The sequence below is a fragment of the Nelusetta ayraudi genome, unplaced genomic scaffold (genome assembly GCF_046127955.1).
Source record: "Nelusetta ayraudi isolate G7.1 ecotype Tasmania unplaced genomic scaffold, CSIRO-AGI_Nayr_v1 ptg000027l, whole genome shotgun sequence".
Lineage (NCBI taxonomy): Eukaryota > Metazoa > Chordata > Actinopteri > Tetraodontiformes > Monacanthidae > Nelusetta > Nelusetta ayraudi.
Window position 1 is genome coordinate 3,802,703 of NW_027466077.1, and position 17,235 is coordinate 3,819,937.

General features: G+C 46.4%; 1 protein-coding gene across 2 annotated transcripts in view; it reads left to right on the forward strand.

The window, feature by feature from the left end:
* Nucleotides 1–13,136, forward strand: part of wnt5b (wingless-type MMTV integration site family, member 5b) — a 60,842-nt gene extending 47,706 nt beyond the window's left edge. Inside the window, exons 3-8 of one of the 2 annotated variants that reach the window (XM_076030179.1) lie at nt 2,242–2,394; nt 3,226–3,313; nt 3,574–3,733; nt 6,226–6,518; nt 10,805–10,963; nt 11,042–13,136. In XM_076030179.1, coding sequence (XP_075886294.1) covers nt 2,279–2,394; nt 3,226–3,313; nt 3,574–3,733; nt 6,226–6,518; nt 10,805–10,963; nt 11,042–11,341 — 1,116 coding nt within the window. In that variant the 5' untranslated portion in view covers nt 2,242–2,278 and the 3' untranslated portion in view covers nt 11,342–13,136. Of the gene's footprint in view, nt 1–514; nt 2,395–3,225; nt 3,314–3,573; nt 3,734–6,225; nt 6,519–10,804; nt 10,964–11,041 lie in introns of those variants that run through there. The other variant, XM_076030178.1, reaches the window with a different exon arrangement.
* The last annotated feature ends 4,099 nt before the right edge of the window (nt 13,137–17,235 follow it).

Here is a 17,235-nt window from a genome sequence, read left to right on the forward strand (position 1 = left end):
TTGAAGTCTGTTTTGTTAATAAACCTTTCTGTCACAGCTGCTGCAGCACAGGAATCAATGAATGAGTGACTCGACGTCTGTGTAAAACCATTTCACCACTAGAGGGTGCTGTTGCAACCTCCTTCATCTTCCCCCGGAGTCTCGTCACAGATGGTGACTGAAGAAACAAGACGGGAATCAGAGGAGGGGGGTGACTGAGCTGCTGAGCCTCGGGGTCGCATTCCGAGCTGCCAGTTTCAGTGCCGTCGCGTTTTTTGTTTTCTTTTTTGTTTTTTGTTTTTCTGTTTTGACCTTTGAGTCTCCCGACATGTCTTTGTGTCGTTGTTGATTCAGTCGCTATACCTGACTTTGACCAAACACCCGCCCTTAACGGAATATCAATCAGATGTATATTGAAGGCAGCCTGTTGGATCACTTGTGTGTGTGTGTGTGTGTGTGTGTGTGTGTGTGTGTGTGTGTGTGTGTGTGTGTGTGTGAGAGAGAGAGAGAGAGAGAGAGGAAGTTTTGACTCCCACCTCTTCCCCCAGAGATGAAAGCTATGCTTCACATTGCATCGCTATTATCATGTAGAGCAGAGGGACATCCGATTCTTAACTGGGGAGAAAGACCAGAAATTCTGCAAAAAAAAACAAACAAAAAAAAAGTGCTAGAAACAAACATTCATGTGAAGATAACACACACAATTCAACAGATCGCGCACTCTTGAATCTCACTTTGGCCACTTAACACGATGTAATGCTCCTCGGATTTAACTAATTCTATTGTCTTTTGAGCCACACTTTTTAATTGGCCTTTCACGCACGCCAAACATGGAGTGAAAGTGGGGGGATAATGCCGTAAGTGATTCGTGAACTTGAAAGGCATTAATGGTTTTATGCGTACTGTTTGGAACATGGGTTAAACAAATGTTGTCGTTTTTTCCTTCCCAAATTGAAATATTTCCAGCAGTTTTTTCAGCTTTAATCTCTGGTTGCTCCTCTTTGGACCGATGAAAAGACGGCTGCTTCTTTCTCCTCGGGGTCGTAGTCTGCCTTTGACCGGGATATGAATCAAGGAGAGCTCCCTCCAGCTCACTCACCCCCTCGGCCCGTACGGTGGGCTAGAATGTGGGCTATGTGCACAGGGGTGTGTGGGAGGTGGGGGTCGTGTTTTATCTTTTATTTCGGCAGACCAAAGAGGAGGGGATTAGAGGATTCTGGGCCACTCACCTTGTTCTCAAAGACATTTTTCACTTGGGCTATTTACAGGAATTTGACGCACGTGAACTTAAACTTTTTTCTTTTTTTTACTTTCTGGCGTGCGAGCCTGAGTTGTCCCTCCACCGTGCAATCACTCACATACATGAGATTGATTCGCTTTGGCTAAGAAGGGATTATTAAATCGCCAGGGGAGTTGTGGCTAAAAAGGTAAGAGTGCAAGTAGGTGAAAAAAGATATAATACACAACCCCGTGCAGGTTTCAAGTCAATTTGCATGCAAAAACCCTCTCAATGCATCATCACAGGTGCCTTTGTTCACTCAGGCGCGGAGTGTGGACTGCGTCTGACGTTTGGGGAGCTTTGCGCAAGCACATGCGCGCAATACACGGATGCCACGGATAGAGCGAGGCAGGAGGGGTTTCGGGTAGGAGGTGTAGGATTGGGGGGTTGGATAAGAGGAGGAGGAGGAGGAGAGCAGACCAAAAGGGGGAGAGGTGAGGAGAGAAGTGGAGTGGCTGTGAGGGGAGAGGAAGGGACAGGAAGGGGAGAGCCGCTTTGCCGCTTCATTAGCTGTGAATCTGCTTGTTAAATCTCCCCATCAGGTCAACACCGAAGCCTCTTCGCACCCGCCTTCAAGCATTGCTCCACCTGCGTTGTGGCTGCTGCAAAAGTTTTGGACGCACTCCTCGCTTCGCACTGCGCGTAAAACGTTCGCCAAACTTTTACGCAAGATTTTTTTTCTTTTTAATTGAAGCTCTTAACGGGACGGTGGATTCCCGCATTCTTGAGAAGCAATGCTCTAAATCCACTGCATCAAATCGAATCCAATTGAAGGATTTCAAACATTTTGGTGACTTTATTGCACTTATTGTAATGGCTGTCTTAGCCAGAGAAGAGCACAGAGCGTGAACGACAAGTGGACTGTTTGTAAAGGAGAACTCCGGGACTTCTATTGAACTCTCTGCAGCGACGCAGCTTATCTCGATCAGAAAAGACCCAGCTGGACCCTTTTTTTTTTTTTTTTTATCCATGTCTTCCTCCAGCACCGGCTGTGTGGCTGTGACGCGGCAGCAGCGGACCATGGACACCAGGGCTGACCGGAGAAGGCGGAGCGGCGATGTGCGCCAGGCCCTGCTGGTGGCAGCCTTCTTGGCCTGCAGCTCCCAAGTGCTGTTGGTCGATGCCAACTCGTGGCTGTGAGTATAGTTCGACAATCGGAGCTCATTTAAATCACGAGTTGTGTTGGATGACGCGCTGGCTGGCTGGCTGAGATCCGCTATGGCGGTGGGGAGTTTCGTGTTTTTGTTTTTGTTTTTGTTTTTGTTTTTGTTTTATGTTGTTCGTCTTTGTTTTTCGAGCGCGCTTCTAAATGTTCCCACTTTGTTTCTTCTCCAGCATCACCTTTAACGTGAACGTTTTGCGCAATGTAGCCTGACAACTTTTAAGACGTCTTTGTGCTGCTTTGTGTGTCTGTTCTTCTCTCCATGTGTATGTGTTTTTTGGGGGGGTGAGGTTTCTGTCGTGTGGTCGAGCTCTAAACGGGGGAATGGAACAAATGTGAAGGCTCTGTCACAATATTTACCCTGGCTTGGTCCCAAATGGCACGGCATGGCGGCCTGCTGCTGCGCCCATAGCTCGTCAATTAGCCACACTTGTTCTTGACTTACAAAATAACCAAGGCAACAGCGCTGCCTGCTTACCCCGTTTGTGGTACTAGAGTGTATGTGCAGCTCAGCCGACCCCCCCCCCCCTCCCCCCACCAGTGGACCCCCTTAGATTCAGGTCGATAACTTTGGTGTTTTTTAATAGAAAATATTTCAAATCTGCTACTTCTTTTTCTTTGTGTGATGCCGTCGCTGTTTTCTGACATGAGGATGAGAAACTCATTAAGTGAAGAAACTCGTGCCTGAACTTCACACGCCCAACCCCCCTGGAGAACTGGCTTTCCCTCATAGATCACTTAAATCCTGCAACTCCGCGGGGTTTTCTGTTTTGAATTTGCACTGAACACGGCCTCCCTCTCTCAGGTCACTCGCTCTGACCCCGATCCAGCGGCCGGAGATGTACATCATCGGCGCTCAACCCCTCTGCAGTCAGCTGTCTGGCCTCTCTCAGGTGAGTTCCGGTCTGCCTTGCTTTGCTCTTTCGCCACTCTCACAGCCCGGCAGCAGTGACTCTGCAGCTTATTCCTCTGACTTTTTAATAGCTGCTCTGCCACATCATCATCATCAGGTACCATCTTCCCAGCAGCAGCTCCTTTTAATGTGCTTTGATAAGTGGTAACAAACGATGCAGTGGGCTTTTTCCGCCCACGCCGGGGGCTATTAAAGCATGAATCCACTTAATGTGCTAAGCTGTGCTAATCCCTACCACAGGGCCAGAGGAAGCTGTGCCAGCTCTACCAGGACCACATGATGTACATCGGAGACGGAGCCAAGACGGGCATCAAGGAGTGTCAGTATCAGTTCAGGAACAGGAGGTGGAACTGCAGCACTGTGGACAATTCATCTGTGTTCGGGCGAGTCATGCAGATTGGTGAGTTTTATTTTATTTATTTTATTTGTTTGCTTTATAGTGGGAAATCAGGAACAGCACACACATCACTGGTTTTATTGACCATGGATGTCTTGACAACATTCTGAGGTGACGATCTGAAAGTTTCATGACAATACCAAAAAAAACGTGCTTTTCTGCTAAATTATCATTATCTGATGTTCAAATAGGACACAAAAATGCAGTTATAATGTGATTGTGACTTTTGTGTGTGTGTCCCAATAGAATGATAACACAAAAATGTCAGTCAACATGCTGTGCAGCTTTTAGAGAATTCTTATTTTTTGCACAATGGTTTGAGGATTTCAAGCAGATTAGCCTGCTGTTTGTTTTCTCAGACAGACTCCGAAAAAAATAACGTCTTCCTTTTTCACTCTTTTTGACTTGGAAAAAAAATCTATATTTTTGTGCTAAACTTCGATAATATACAAAAAACAAAAAAACAAAAACAGGGAGGCTCTGTCTTACTTACTTGTTTAGTTCGAAAAATCAATGCAAAATGCGTTTGTTTTGTTTGTTTTTCTTCAGGTTACATCGTATCAATACATTATGACGACATATTGCGCTTGGTCCTAAATATAATGAGTCTATCTGCGGTTAAGTTCTCCAATCAGGCGGACGCCCAACACGCAGCCGCTCGAACCCACATGGGTATTTTTATATTCCGCGCACCGTTGCCAGCGCCGGTGTGTGGCATCAGCCCCGGGCCCCCTTGGATCAGTACCGCGGGCGTCTAATTCCCAGCAGGCGATGTGGGAAAACTCCCATCAACAAGTACGTGTCAAATCCGCTGCGGGCAGTCGGCCGAGGTGTTTGCGGCTCTGCCCCCTGTCTCCGTCCCTCTCCGGCAGCCTCCTTATTGACAGTCAGTCAATGTCCACGTTTTTTAGACGGAGGTGTGACTTGCTCCATTGTCACCGCGACCCCCCCTCTCTTTTGAAATGCGCCGATGAGCTGACACGGAGCCGGCAGATCCGGACCTGCTATTTGAAGTCGGGGGGCCTCGGCGCTCTCATAAACCTGCGCGGCCCCTCGATGGCTTTATGCTGCTGCATAATGCGCTGGAAGAAATGCTCTTACAAACCCGAAAGAGGAGCTGCCGCGCTCTGCATGAATACCTGTCTGTCTGGCTGGCTGCTTGGTGTTGATTCCAAGCCTCGATCCCCCTGCAAACCGAACAAGTTGGGGTTTTTTCCCCCCCTTAAATGTCGTTGGATATCTGAGATAATCACTCTGTAATGTTTTGTGCAACGTGTATTTCAACATTCTGCTTTTTTCCGGTGTGATTAATTTCATAAAAAAAAAAAAATGCTGCATCAATCCCCAAATTTGTTGCTTTTTGGCATATTTAACCTGAAGGAATTCCCTTTATGGAGAAAATACTCCTAAGTTATGTGAACCGTGGTACAGAAGAGGGAGGGGAGAGGGGAAAAAAACCTCCAAGGTTGTAAATCTAAAAATTACTCTAATGAAAAGTTAATCTTTCCGGAGACAGGTTGTATTAACAATGTCTGACAAATGCAAACAGCACATGTAAAACCACATGATGCATTATAAATCTCACACTAACACACCGGTGCTGTGGAACTTGTAAGTTCCAGAAGCAAAAACACTGTAGGCTTCGTTCAGTGATCCAACTAACACTGCAGCAACACTCTAGAACAGCACATTCAAAAACATCATCCAGGCACAAAGGCATTTGAGTTTCCCCTTTTCAGACACCGAATTTCAATCTAATGAAACTTAACAGAGCTCTTTGTGCGTGTAGCTTCAACCAGAAATACCACGTCACTGCGCTGTTCTCATGTAAATGCACGGCTTCAGAGCCCTCAGCCTCCTACCTGTCCGACTGTCGGCCTCATCTTTTGTCCCCTGACACCTTGCGTATTAGCGCAGTGAGCAAAACTGTTCGCGTCGCGTATTCCTGCCGTGCACAACAGAGAATCAACAGGAATCCTTAATATGAACTCATTGTTGAGACATTTAAAATATTTGGTTTCCCACCTCGATATTCCGTTTTTTTCCATCGTAAATCAGAGTTTAGGCTACCTTGGCTGTTTGAGTGGAATAATGAGGTTAAAGTTCTTGTAATTAGTGAGTGGCAGGAAATATAATAATAATAATAGCTGAACCAAAAGCAACAAACAACTTCAAAGAGTAAATAATTTGATGACTTGATGTTTGTTTGAAGCACAGAAATATGTTGTGAATAACTGTTCAACTCCTACGCATGAATAGCCTGGTGTACAATTCACATCCATTGTCTATTGTCGTCAGGTGGGTGTGGGGTGTTGGGGTGGGGGGTGTTTAACCTGAGCACCTTCCCATGTTTCCTGTTAGTCAATGAACTCATAAATCCCCCTCGTCCCCCCCCCCCCAACAAAAAAAAAATTGGGACAGAACCTGTTACCGCATCCTGATACTCCGACGCAAGTGCAAAACAGAAGAGGCTTGAATCTTTGTGTCTCCGTCAGGATCCCGGGAAACGGCTTTCACCTACTCCATCAGCGCCGCCGGCGTGGTCAACGCCATCAGCCGGGCGTGCCGTGAGGGCGAGCTGTCCACCTGCGGCTGTAGCCGCGCCGCCCGGCCCCGCGACCTGCCACGCGACTGGCTGTGGGGCGGCTGCGGGGACAACGTCTACTACGGCTACCGCTTCGCCCGCGAGTTCGTGGACGCCCGCGAGAGGGAGAAGAACTACCCGCGGGGCTCCCAGGAGCACGCCCGGGTGCTGATGAACCTGCAGAACAACGAGGCGGGACGACAGGTACTGGATACTTCCTGGCATCAGCTCGGCCCAGGACCTTGTTCTGTCTTAAGTAGTAGGGAGCACACTGCAGCGCGTGTGCGTGCGTGTGTGTGTGTGTGTGTGTGTGTGTGTGTGTGTGTGTGTGTGTGTGTGTGTGTGTGTGTGTGTGTGTGTGTGTGACGGCACTGGAATGTGCACTGACCCAGCGCCCTCGACAGACTCCGAGGGTGTTCGCAGTTATACCATTTGGGCCCTCTCAATAAATGACTTGCACATACACACCAGTAACTTCAGCCAGGTTGGGCCAAGCCATCGGGGCGGGGGGGGGCACCTCAACACACACACACTCACACACACACACGCGATACACACACTCTCATGTGCTTGCGTGTTCGTGGATCTCAGCATTGTTGACATTTAATGGTTTGGACTGTCCCCCCTTTTTTAAAGATTAAAACAAGAGTTTAAGAGCAAAATGTGTTGGGTGCGAGACGGACGTGGCAATAAATGCACTCAAAGAGAACCTTTCACCTTCAACTTTGCACACGCGCGCACACATGCACTCGTAAAAGCTCCATTTGCCCGCGCCGGCACGCGGCAGATCAGGGGGAATGTGTTTATCTTCTCTTAGAGGAACTTTGTTAAAGTTGTTTGTAAGACAGAGACGCTGTGTGAGTGTGTGTGCGCCCGCCTGTGCGAGCATGTGTGTGTGTGTGTGTATGTCATTTGATTTGTGTGAGAGACAGTGGGCCTGGTTTTGTGCATGCGTCTCGTGGGGTCAGAGGTGAGAGTCTGGTGAGGTTGTGTTTCTGCCGACGGTCCCTTTGGGGCTGTAGGAGAGTGTATGAGAGAGACAGATCTACTGCCACAGCCTCACACACACACATACACACACACACACAGAAGTGGTTCCTCGACAACATACACACTCCGGGGAATGACTTTTCCTCCTTCCTCTTGTTTGATCCCTGGTTTTTTATTGTTGTCCGCGCATCGGAACGGAAGAGGGGAGGAGGAAGCGCTGAAAAAGAGGAGAGAAGGAGTCAGCTCCTCTCTTCCTCTCCATCCCGACGTCTCTCCTTCCTCCCTCCTTCTCTCTTTCTTTCTTTGGCCGACACGCCAGTTTGTCCGGAGCGGGATTTGTCTCGCCTGGCTGAGCGAGGCAAACCGCGGGGCTTTTGTGGAGGTGACAGGGGCGTGCCGCTCGCTCTGTGTGTGTGTGTGTGTGTGTGTGTGTGAGTGTGTGAGTGTATGTGTGTGTGTGTGTGTGTCAGGGGTGGGGGGTGCGCACACTTGCGCTCGCTCACTGGCCTCCATTTGATTTGTGTGTGAGGCGGCAGAACCCGGCCGTCTGTGTGTACAAGTGTCTGGAGACAGAAGCGCCGGGTGAGGGATGGACCCTCCGTCACACTCCCCCGACTCTCAAAGGAGCCACACACACACACACACACACACACACACACACACACACACACACACACACAGGTCCACCGTCTCCGTTTCTCACAAATCAAATGGGGCGGCAGCATTTGTCCACCATAACTAGATGAACATTCCAGGTCTCAAGACAATAACAAGCCACCAGTTTTCTGTTGTCAAGCTGTCATCTTATTAGCAAGGTTACACTGTTCTATTTTTTAGAGGAGGAGAGGCTGGTGTCAAATTATTTGGAGTTGGCATAGAATAAGGCATTTTATATCTCATCGTGCACAGACAAATCCAGATTAAATGCTGTGTTTAGTTTCAGTTAAATGATTTTGTGAGATTTCCCACACCAGGATCTTTTTGCGGCAATCCACAAAGCAACCAGCTACCCATATCTTTTTTGCAAGACACCAGGCTGCATATTGCTAAAATAATAAAAAATCATTATTTGATCCTGGAAACCTCTGGTTGAGCAGCAGGGAATGGTCATAACTCAAGAGTATCACAAGATTTTCCTCTTTTTTTTTTAAATTCCATGTAGAGGTTTGATCAGATAAGAATGAGCCTGACAGACAACAGAACATTTGTTTTACAGTGTTGCCGAAGTTCTAATAATGGTTTTTAGAGTCTGCAACTCCTTGTCTCTGCACCTCATTTAGCTTATCCCATCACAAAGGGTGGGCTATCTTCTCTATTCCCTCTATGCTACAACAACCACACACACACTCTCTCTCACACACACACACGCGCACACACACACACACACACACACACACACACACACACACACACGTCTCCTAACCCCCAACCCCGTCTGAGCAAAACTTATTGTGCCTGACACAGTCTCCAGCACGGATGACTGACCGTGTGTGTGTGTGTGTGTGTGTGTGTGTGAGAGAGAGAGAGAGAGAGAGAGAGAGAGAGAGAGAGAGAGAGAGAGAGAGAGAGAGAGAGAGAGAGAGAGAGAGAGAGAGAGAGAGAGAGAGAGAGAGAGAGAGAGAGAGAGAGGTCCAGTGTAATCATTGCCAACACATTCGACCTACCAGTGTGATGCAGGACACACACAGGCACATCCAGTGCATGCATGGTTTGATTTTAAAGCAGGAAGCAGCTCTTTATACACACTCAATACACAATAATAATTGTGCAAATAACCCAGGAGTTTTTTTTTTTTGCTGAAGGCTGTAAAACAGCTAAACGGCTAAACGTGCTGTTTTCTGAAGTTTTCTTTTGGATATTTAACCAAGCGAATCTCCGCTTCCGATTTCATCCAAAATATTCTCCAAAGAGTTAATTTCCAAGTCATTTGTTTTTATTATTCATATGATCCTGGCCCTCTTGTAAATTCCACAGTGGGGAATCTGAGAAAGCATGGTGGCTCGTAAAGCAGCCAGGAGCCATAAAATTTAGGGATTTCCTGCTGTTGTTGATATGAAACTAATCCCGAAATTCCCCCTTTCAGCGCAGGAGCAGGAATTCTTTCTTAGAAGTTCTTCTTGAGCGCTCCCTTTTTTTTCATCCCCATCCGAAACCTGTGCGAAATGTAAGAATCTAGAAGAAACAGATCCCGCAACTCTCCCCCGCCCCTGAAAACGAGGCGTCTACCTCAACAAAATGTCATTGTCTTCCGTCCTCCGTCTGCGGGGGGGTCACGGGGGTCGGGTCGGAACGATTGGAGGGTGCCGAGTGCTATGCCTGCTGGGTAGTAAAGTAGAGGACACGGGAGCAGGAGGTGGGAGGTTGGGGGGTCAGGGAGGGTGTTTGGGATGCAGGGGTTAACAGAGGTGAGAAGGTAATTGGGATCAGGCAGTGGGGGGGTGGGGGTGGGGGGTTTGGCAGGGGGTCACTGAGCGGAAAAAGTGTCTGATTCAGCAAATAGAGTCAAGCTGATGTGTGAGAGTCTGTTTTAGTGTCGTCGCTGCAAAGATGACACAGTTGTCATTCTGTGTGTGTGTGTGTGTGTGTGTGTGTGTGTGTGTGTGTGTGTGTGTGTGTGTGTGTGTGTGTGTTTAGGGCTAGTGTTATGTGACCTGGTGCCACTGCTGCCTGGCTGGAGGACTCCTAAAGTTCACTGCTGGCCCCGGCCGTAAATCTCATGTTTCCTGTTGCGTCTTTATTGGCCATTTCTGGTGAATGTATTTCACCGTGGCAGAGCTCGGCGAGCCGCGCCACGCTGCGCCACGCCAGGTTGCGGCCACACGATTCTACAGGTTTCATTCCATCGTCATCTAAACCTTCGCATCCCCGGCACCTTCTGTTCTGCACTCGGCTGTTTGTTTAAGTTTGGTTGAGTTCAAATGACAGCTGTTGCCAATGTGTTGTGTAAAAAAACAAATATTTTCTTCTTTCTTTTAAGTCATTTACATCAAAATGCTTTTGCTACACATATTTCTTGCGTTATAATTATTTTCCCAACATTATTACTTTTTACATGTTGGCATAAGCCACTATAGGTTTGAATCTAAATTCACTTATATTTTTGTCAAAATCAATGAGTTTTTAGTTTTTTACACTTTTTGTTAATAACATTTTTTTTACTATCTGTAGGCAAGCATCAAATATATTCCAAAAAGTTTACCTGCATTTATACCTTTAATTACCTACTCATCTGAATCCTTGTTTTGTTTAGTTTTTTGTTCAAGCGATCTTTGGCGTAGTACCGAATAATGACCGCTAGATGGCAGCACTTCCCCACTTTTACTCAACAGACGCTTATCGGTTTGAGTGTGTGAGACCAGGGCCTCTTCACAGAACTGCTCACGCAGAAGCAGTCTTCGGATTCTCTCTTTTCTCTCAAATGCATATTCCCATGTTTTGGCAGATAAGTAGATTTTTCTCATCTCGTCTCACTGTGTCTTTTGCCTCTTTACCCCCTCCAGGCGGTTTACAACCTGGCAAATGTGGCCTGCAAGTGTCACGGCGTGTCGGGTTCCTGCAGCCTGAAGACCTGCTGGCTCCAGCTGGCCGACTTCAGGCGAGTCGGAGAGTTCCTCAAGGAGAAGTACGACAGCGCCGCCGCCATGCGCATAGGACGCAAGGTCTGCAACTCACCCTCTCGTGCACAGCCGCCCTTGGAAAGCAATGCTTTGTCTGACCTCTATTGTTTTCCCTTCCAGGGTAAGCTGGAGCTGGTGGACAAGCGCTTCAACACCCCGACCTCGGAGGACCTGGTCTACATCGACCCGAGCCCTGACTATTGCCACCGCAACGAGAGCACGGGCTCGCTGGGCACGCAGGGCCGCCACTGCAACAAGACGTCGGAGGGCATGGACGGCTGCGAGCTCATGTGCTGCGGCCGAGGCTACGACCAGTTCAAGACGTACAAGCACGAGCGCTGCAACTGCAAGTTCCACTGGTGCTGCTACGTCAAGTGCAAGCGCTGCACGTCGCTCGTCGACCAGTTTGTGTGCAAATAGCACTGGAGAGAGTTGGGGGAGGGGGCGTGGGGGGCGGGGGAAGGATGAAGGATGAAGCATGCAGGACAAGGAGGAGTTTCCAGGGTGTTTGTTCAGGATGATTTTAGACTCAGAGTTGTAGGTTTATCCTCCCTTCCTCTCTCCGCCGTGCATCTGGGTGGTCAGTTTTGCGTGGAGCCAGATCGGAGCGGAGGGAGACGTGGGACGAGAGGAGTCAACACAGATTTTCTGATTATTTTTGGGTCGTATATTCCCCAACGATTTCCTTTCATCGGACACTGTCATGCTGCACAAAATTCCCGATCACAACCTTGAGGGAAGGAGAAATGGACAGACAAAAAGGAGAACACCTAAACTGAAATGGACAACAAGGAAAAAGGGGACCTTGAGAGTGAATCAACTGGACCACATATAGCATGTGTGATTTTTTTTTTCAAAGATATAAGAGGTGAAATAAATATATAATGAAGTAATAAATAAAAAAAAATATATACAACTCAGATTCTTATTTAAAGCGGCTGGAGCGAAGCAAAAACCCCGGCGTAGATCCAGAAAGCTGTTTAAAACGCCGTCATTGTGTCTCTCCCTCTAAGAACCTTTTGACCTTTGACACCCTTCCAAGTAGGAGTAGTAACTGCGGCATACAGGGGGTTGTGCTGACGTGGCGTGTGCAGAGAAATGCGGGAGGGTCCGGGGCTGGAACACAAACAGCACAGCGGAGGGTGCCGAAGAGGAAGACGAGGTCGCAGGACAGAGTTTGTCTGGCAGCCAATCCAGAAATTGGAGCTCACGGGCAGCTCTGCAGCGCACGTGAAATCATCTGCGGCATTTGTGTGTGCGCCGGCTGTGGTTTCCCTGCAGGTTTAGCAAGGCTCCGAAATCTCAGCACAGCCACAGCAAAGCAGCCTCTCCAGGCCACCTCCATAACCTCCGTGTGACAGTGACGCCGGCACGGCTCCATTAGTCAGATTAATGCACCGCATCTGCCTTAATAAACCTGCTCAGAGACACAGAGGAGCCACGGACAGACTTACGGGACCCTCTTCATCTGCTGCTGCTGCAGCTGCTGTCATGCGACTCGTCCAACAGCAGAGACGCCCGTCGCTGGTCATCTTTGGCGCCCGTTTGACCTTTTATAAAGGCTCAGGCGATGGCTTGAGTTGGCATTGTTTTGTCATGTTTGAACTCTAGCCATAAGGAAGAGGAGGACGCTGTGGAAAAAACTAAAAAGTTGAATGTGTGTGCTGGGGGGGTAGAATGGACTTAATGTTTGTCTGTTTGGTTTTAAACGTACTTGATAAAAGCAGTGGAGAGAGAGAGAGAGAGCGAGAGAGAACATATATTTTATTATTGCTTTTCACTTTCTGCCTTCTATATTTTATACATACTCTTGTGTATTCCTTTGACAAACTCGTATCAACAAATGTGGCCGTTTTTCCGTTTTTGAGTCTTTCCCGTTTTTAACCTTCGCACCGTGTCCTCTGGACGTCTTGCTCACAACAGGCCTTTGTTTTTCAGAGCTTGTTTTTTTGGAAAATTGGACCACATTCGCTGAAAGAGGAAGCATTTCGGGACTGTCTCTCACAGTGGAGCCCTTTCACGACGGCAAAGGCCGGGATTCTATTTGGAGCAGAACAAACCGACCAGTTCTAAAGTTTAGCAGACTTTTAAATGTCAGAAGGGAAGAAACACAGCAAGCGGAGCACTATCTGAATGTCTGGCACGTTATTTTTCTTTTGCTGTTTTGTAACACCTGGTATTTTTTGTATGAAGTAAAACCTCTAATGGAAAAGTGTTTGACAAAGTTTCTCTTTTTTTAACTACAGCTAACACCTGGGGTGTGTAGCCGCAACACGGCGGAAGCCAAAGCATTGAAACCTTTCATCATTTTGAAACAAACACTCAAAATATTCTATAGAAAGCCACACTGTAATCCTTCAACCTTTAAATCATTATTTTACGATTTCCTTGACTTACAGCAGGGAAAACAACAGCCCTGCTGCAGTGCGGGCAGACGACCACCGGAGCGCGAACCTCTGTCCACCAATCATGGCCTGGCACCAAGGTCAAGCCACTGTTGGAAGGTGAGCTATGGCACGGCGTTCTTTGCTGGGGGAGAACACAAGAAGGAGTCACACAAACAGCAAGAAACAGAAAATGGACGATAACGCACAAAACCAGATGACATAATGGTGGCAGTATTTTGGCTTTAAAGTAGAGTGACCCCGTTCTGCAGGTTTAGACACATTGGCATCTGTCTGGATGTCCATGCAAAAATAAAAGGCTTTGTACATTCGGACGCTGTAGCCAATTAAATACAAGGGAATCATTCAGATTATGTAAATTCTCCCAAAAAAAAAAATGTTTTCCTCAAAATCACATTTTTCTATTAAGCCAACAAGGTTGTTATCTTCCCTCTGACGTATAATCTCATTCAAGGCATAATGTATCCCTGTATACTGAATACTAGTGAATTCATTTTTGGCGTGACATGTGACTGTAATGTACTGTCAAGCTTGCATGCAGTTTATTCCTGTTTGTAATGGTACACAGCGTAAGTACTATTTTGTCACATAACAAAGGAACATTTGATTGTGTTTTCAGTTGTTTTTGATTTTTGCTGCAGCTTTTGTTTTCTCTCGCCTCCTCGGCATGTTTGACCCTGTCAGATGGACAAACAGCCTGTTCCTTCTCCTGCTCTGCTGTCCCGACTGCTTTTGACTCGCTCACATTGCTGAACCCAGACCCTGCACATCAGCGCCAGAGGCGGTTTGACTCGTTGCAGGACGTCAAATAACTTAGTACACACATATGAGCGGGTCTGACCCATCGGATAATCCCATTACTCTCAGATGCTCGCAGATTATTCAATTAGTCCACTGACCAGAGAGGCATGACTGACCCACAGCCTGCTTGTGAGTGTAATCCTGCTCACCTGACGCGGTGCATCACACTTCAAACAGCTTCTTCTGTGTGTTTCAACAAGGATTCATCGGTAAATTCGTAATAATAATGCAGTTTTGCTGAACACTTCTCCTTGTGTGTGTTTGTGTGCTTGTGTGTGTAAGAGTATTAAAGATTACACCAGTGAAAGTGTAACGTGGAGCTGCTCTAATCCTCTCCACCTGACAGCCATCTGCCCATGTGTTGCTGCTAATCATCCTGCTCATCTCTGACACAAACAAACAAAGAAACAGGAAGTCGGTTTTTGCAAGTTAACATAGGGACTTTTCCCCTTTATTTTTTTACCATGTTTTCCTTCTCATGATTCAAATTCTTGTTTGGGGAAGAACATAAATATAGTGTATCAGCAATTTTTCTGCGTTTTCAGCTTGTTTCCTCATTTTGCGCATTTTGTTTGCAGTACTTGATAAAGTAAGAGTTTAGAATGTCTTCTTTCATAAAAGAGATCTTGATGAGACCTTTTCAACTCATCAGTTTGCTGCTTACTGTATTTAATCCAAGGTTAAACACAGTATATTGAGTTTTCAGCACTACTGCTGTGCACCTGGAGCTTCTTAAGTCGTTTTTGTTATCGCTGCTCTTTCAGGCCATCTTATTAACTGGTGGTGTAAACTGTAGCACTGAGATTTTTTTTTTTTTCCCCCGAATATCCCTGCACATCTGTATGCTAATCTGAGGTTGGACTCTACTGTGTTTAAACTGGAAGTATTAGTGAGGCTTATTCCTGATCGGATACTGTGATTCCTCCCTACAAGAGCTTGTAGCGTCGAACAACCAGATGTCTAATTTTAGCATTGTGCCTATTTTTCTCCTCACTAAATCAGTTTAGCGTTTTAGGGCGGTTTTGGAGATCCAGCAATAAAAAAGCAATGTGTCTGGAGCTTCAGTTTCTGCTCTTCACATGTCCAGTGTGCTTTGAAGAAGAAAAATTGGCCTTAAAATAGACCTCAAGCCGTTTGCCATGATGTGCACCAAAATAATTCTGTTATACTGTATAAGATTTATATATAAAAAAAAATAAAAAAAAAATCTGCGGCCTGCACAACTCACAATGCTGTCAGAGAGATAAAGAGCAAGGATTGATGGTGTTGTTGTTTTCTGTACTGGATGTCGCTATGATGCCAGGAGCACAGCGTGTGTAGCGTGTGTACCGCGCGCGCGCGCGTGTGTGTGTGCGCGCGCGCGTGTGCGTGCGTGTGTTTAGATTAGCCAGCAGCTGCTGTAGTTAAGACATCTGTAGGCGAACTCTCTGATCTGGATTAGCCGAAGTTAAGAAGACAGTACTTCATTTTCCCGCGCTGACGTTCTAATTCCCTCTGAAAAGCATACACACAGTACCACAATTGCTTTTACAGTTGTGTTTGTTTATGTTTTTGATTTAATTTCCTTGTCTTTTCCAAAGAACTAGACCTTGTAAGGGTCACAAATTACACAGAACTCGCCTCACCAGTATTTTTCGAACAACAGTGTGCGCCTCGGTCTGTCCTCCATTGTTTATTCTACCTTTAAGAGAGTGTGTGCTTAAACGCTTCATGGAAATCAGCCCTTTGTTACAACACTAATGATGCTGATACTTCACTGATACCTCACCTAGCACTTCTAGCCTGGGGTCTGTTCCACCACCCTTGTTTTGTCCCCATCTAAACATGTGGCAAGTCTGACACCACATCACTTTTTGCAGGAGGCTCTAATCAGAAGGCGGAATTAAATATGCTGCTTTGTTGAGATCCCTTTGGTTTTAGTTGCAAGATTCCGGTGCTGAATCAAATGAAACTTCTCAAAAAACAACATTGTATCCTTCCTTCCTTCCTTCTTTCCATCCTTCTGCACAAAGCTCATGTGGCCTTTAACTGCAACAAAGTAAAGATTTATTAGGTTGCTTCCTTTGGGTCTCTGAGCAAAAAAAAGACTTTAGAGCCATCTCATGCAAGTTAAAAATGAGAGCGTTACATATTGTCAGCTGGAAATGACATCCAGCTACATCACCTCCCCCACCCTAAGAAGTGAGCCGTAACCACCATAAAGAATTTATGAAGATTAACATCGGAGAGTCTCATAAAAAGTGTGTCAGTCATCTGTCTACCCATTCCTGAATATCAAGTGAATAACTGGAATATGTGCTCCATTGTTTTTTTGAGGCACATGGCATATGCACGGACTGCATTATTAACGATTTCCCACTTACACATTATCAAAAACCCCAATTAACCATTTATGAGGTTCTTCTGCTTTACTGCACGGTAAATGGGGCGTTGATAAAGAATTTTCCGTGAGCTGTATATGAGAGAATGAGGCTGTGTCAAAGCCATGTTGGGACATGTTCTACTCCCACCAACACTTGCGTGCGTGTAGGCATCTATTGTGGAATTTGCAAACTCGCGTTTCTTAATCATTCTCAGAACCAACTCGCTTGAAGAGCGTGCCCTTTCGTTTTAAATGATTGGGTGTGGTGTACCTGTTTAGAAGTTCGGAGTCGCAGTACCCCTAAAATATTTTTGCACATTAAGCCACAGGAATAAGACATTGCAACATTTATAATCCTTCTTCAATGGCTTTTGCCTGTTTTAAGCAAGCACGATAACACAGAACACGCAGTGTGGATTAAATCTTTGACACTTACTCAACTGAGCTTGGCCAAGTCTTAAATAACCAGTCACAGTTATTAGGCAGTCCAATCTGCTTTGTTGTTCACTACAAGCAGCAGCAGCAACAGCAACACATTACTTATGCCGACAGTGGCTGACATAAGTATTACCACATCTAGAGCAACAAAGAAGCATTCAACTTCCGCATTAACCTTAGGAACATGGTACGTTTGGAAATAAAGATTATGCAAAGGCAGGCCAACTGCAAGTCGCTACCAGAATGTTTTTACCTGCTGAATGTGTCCCTTGGACAAATAAGATAAGTTCTACAGTATTAGTTTTTCC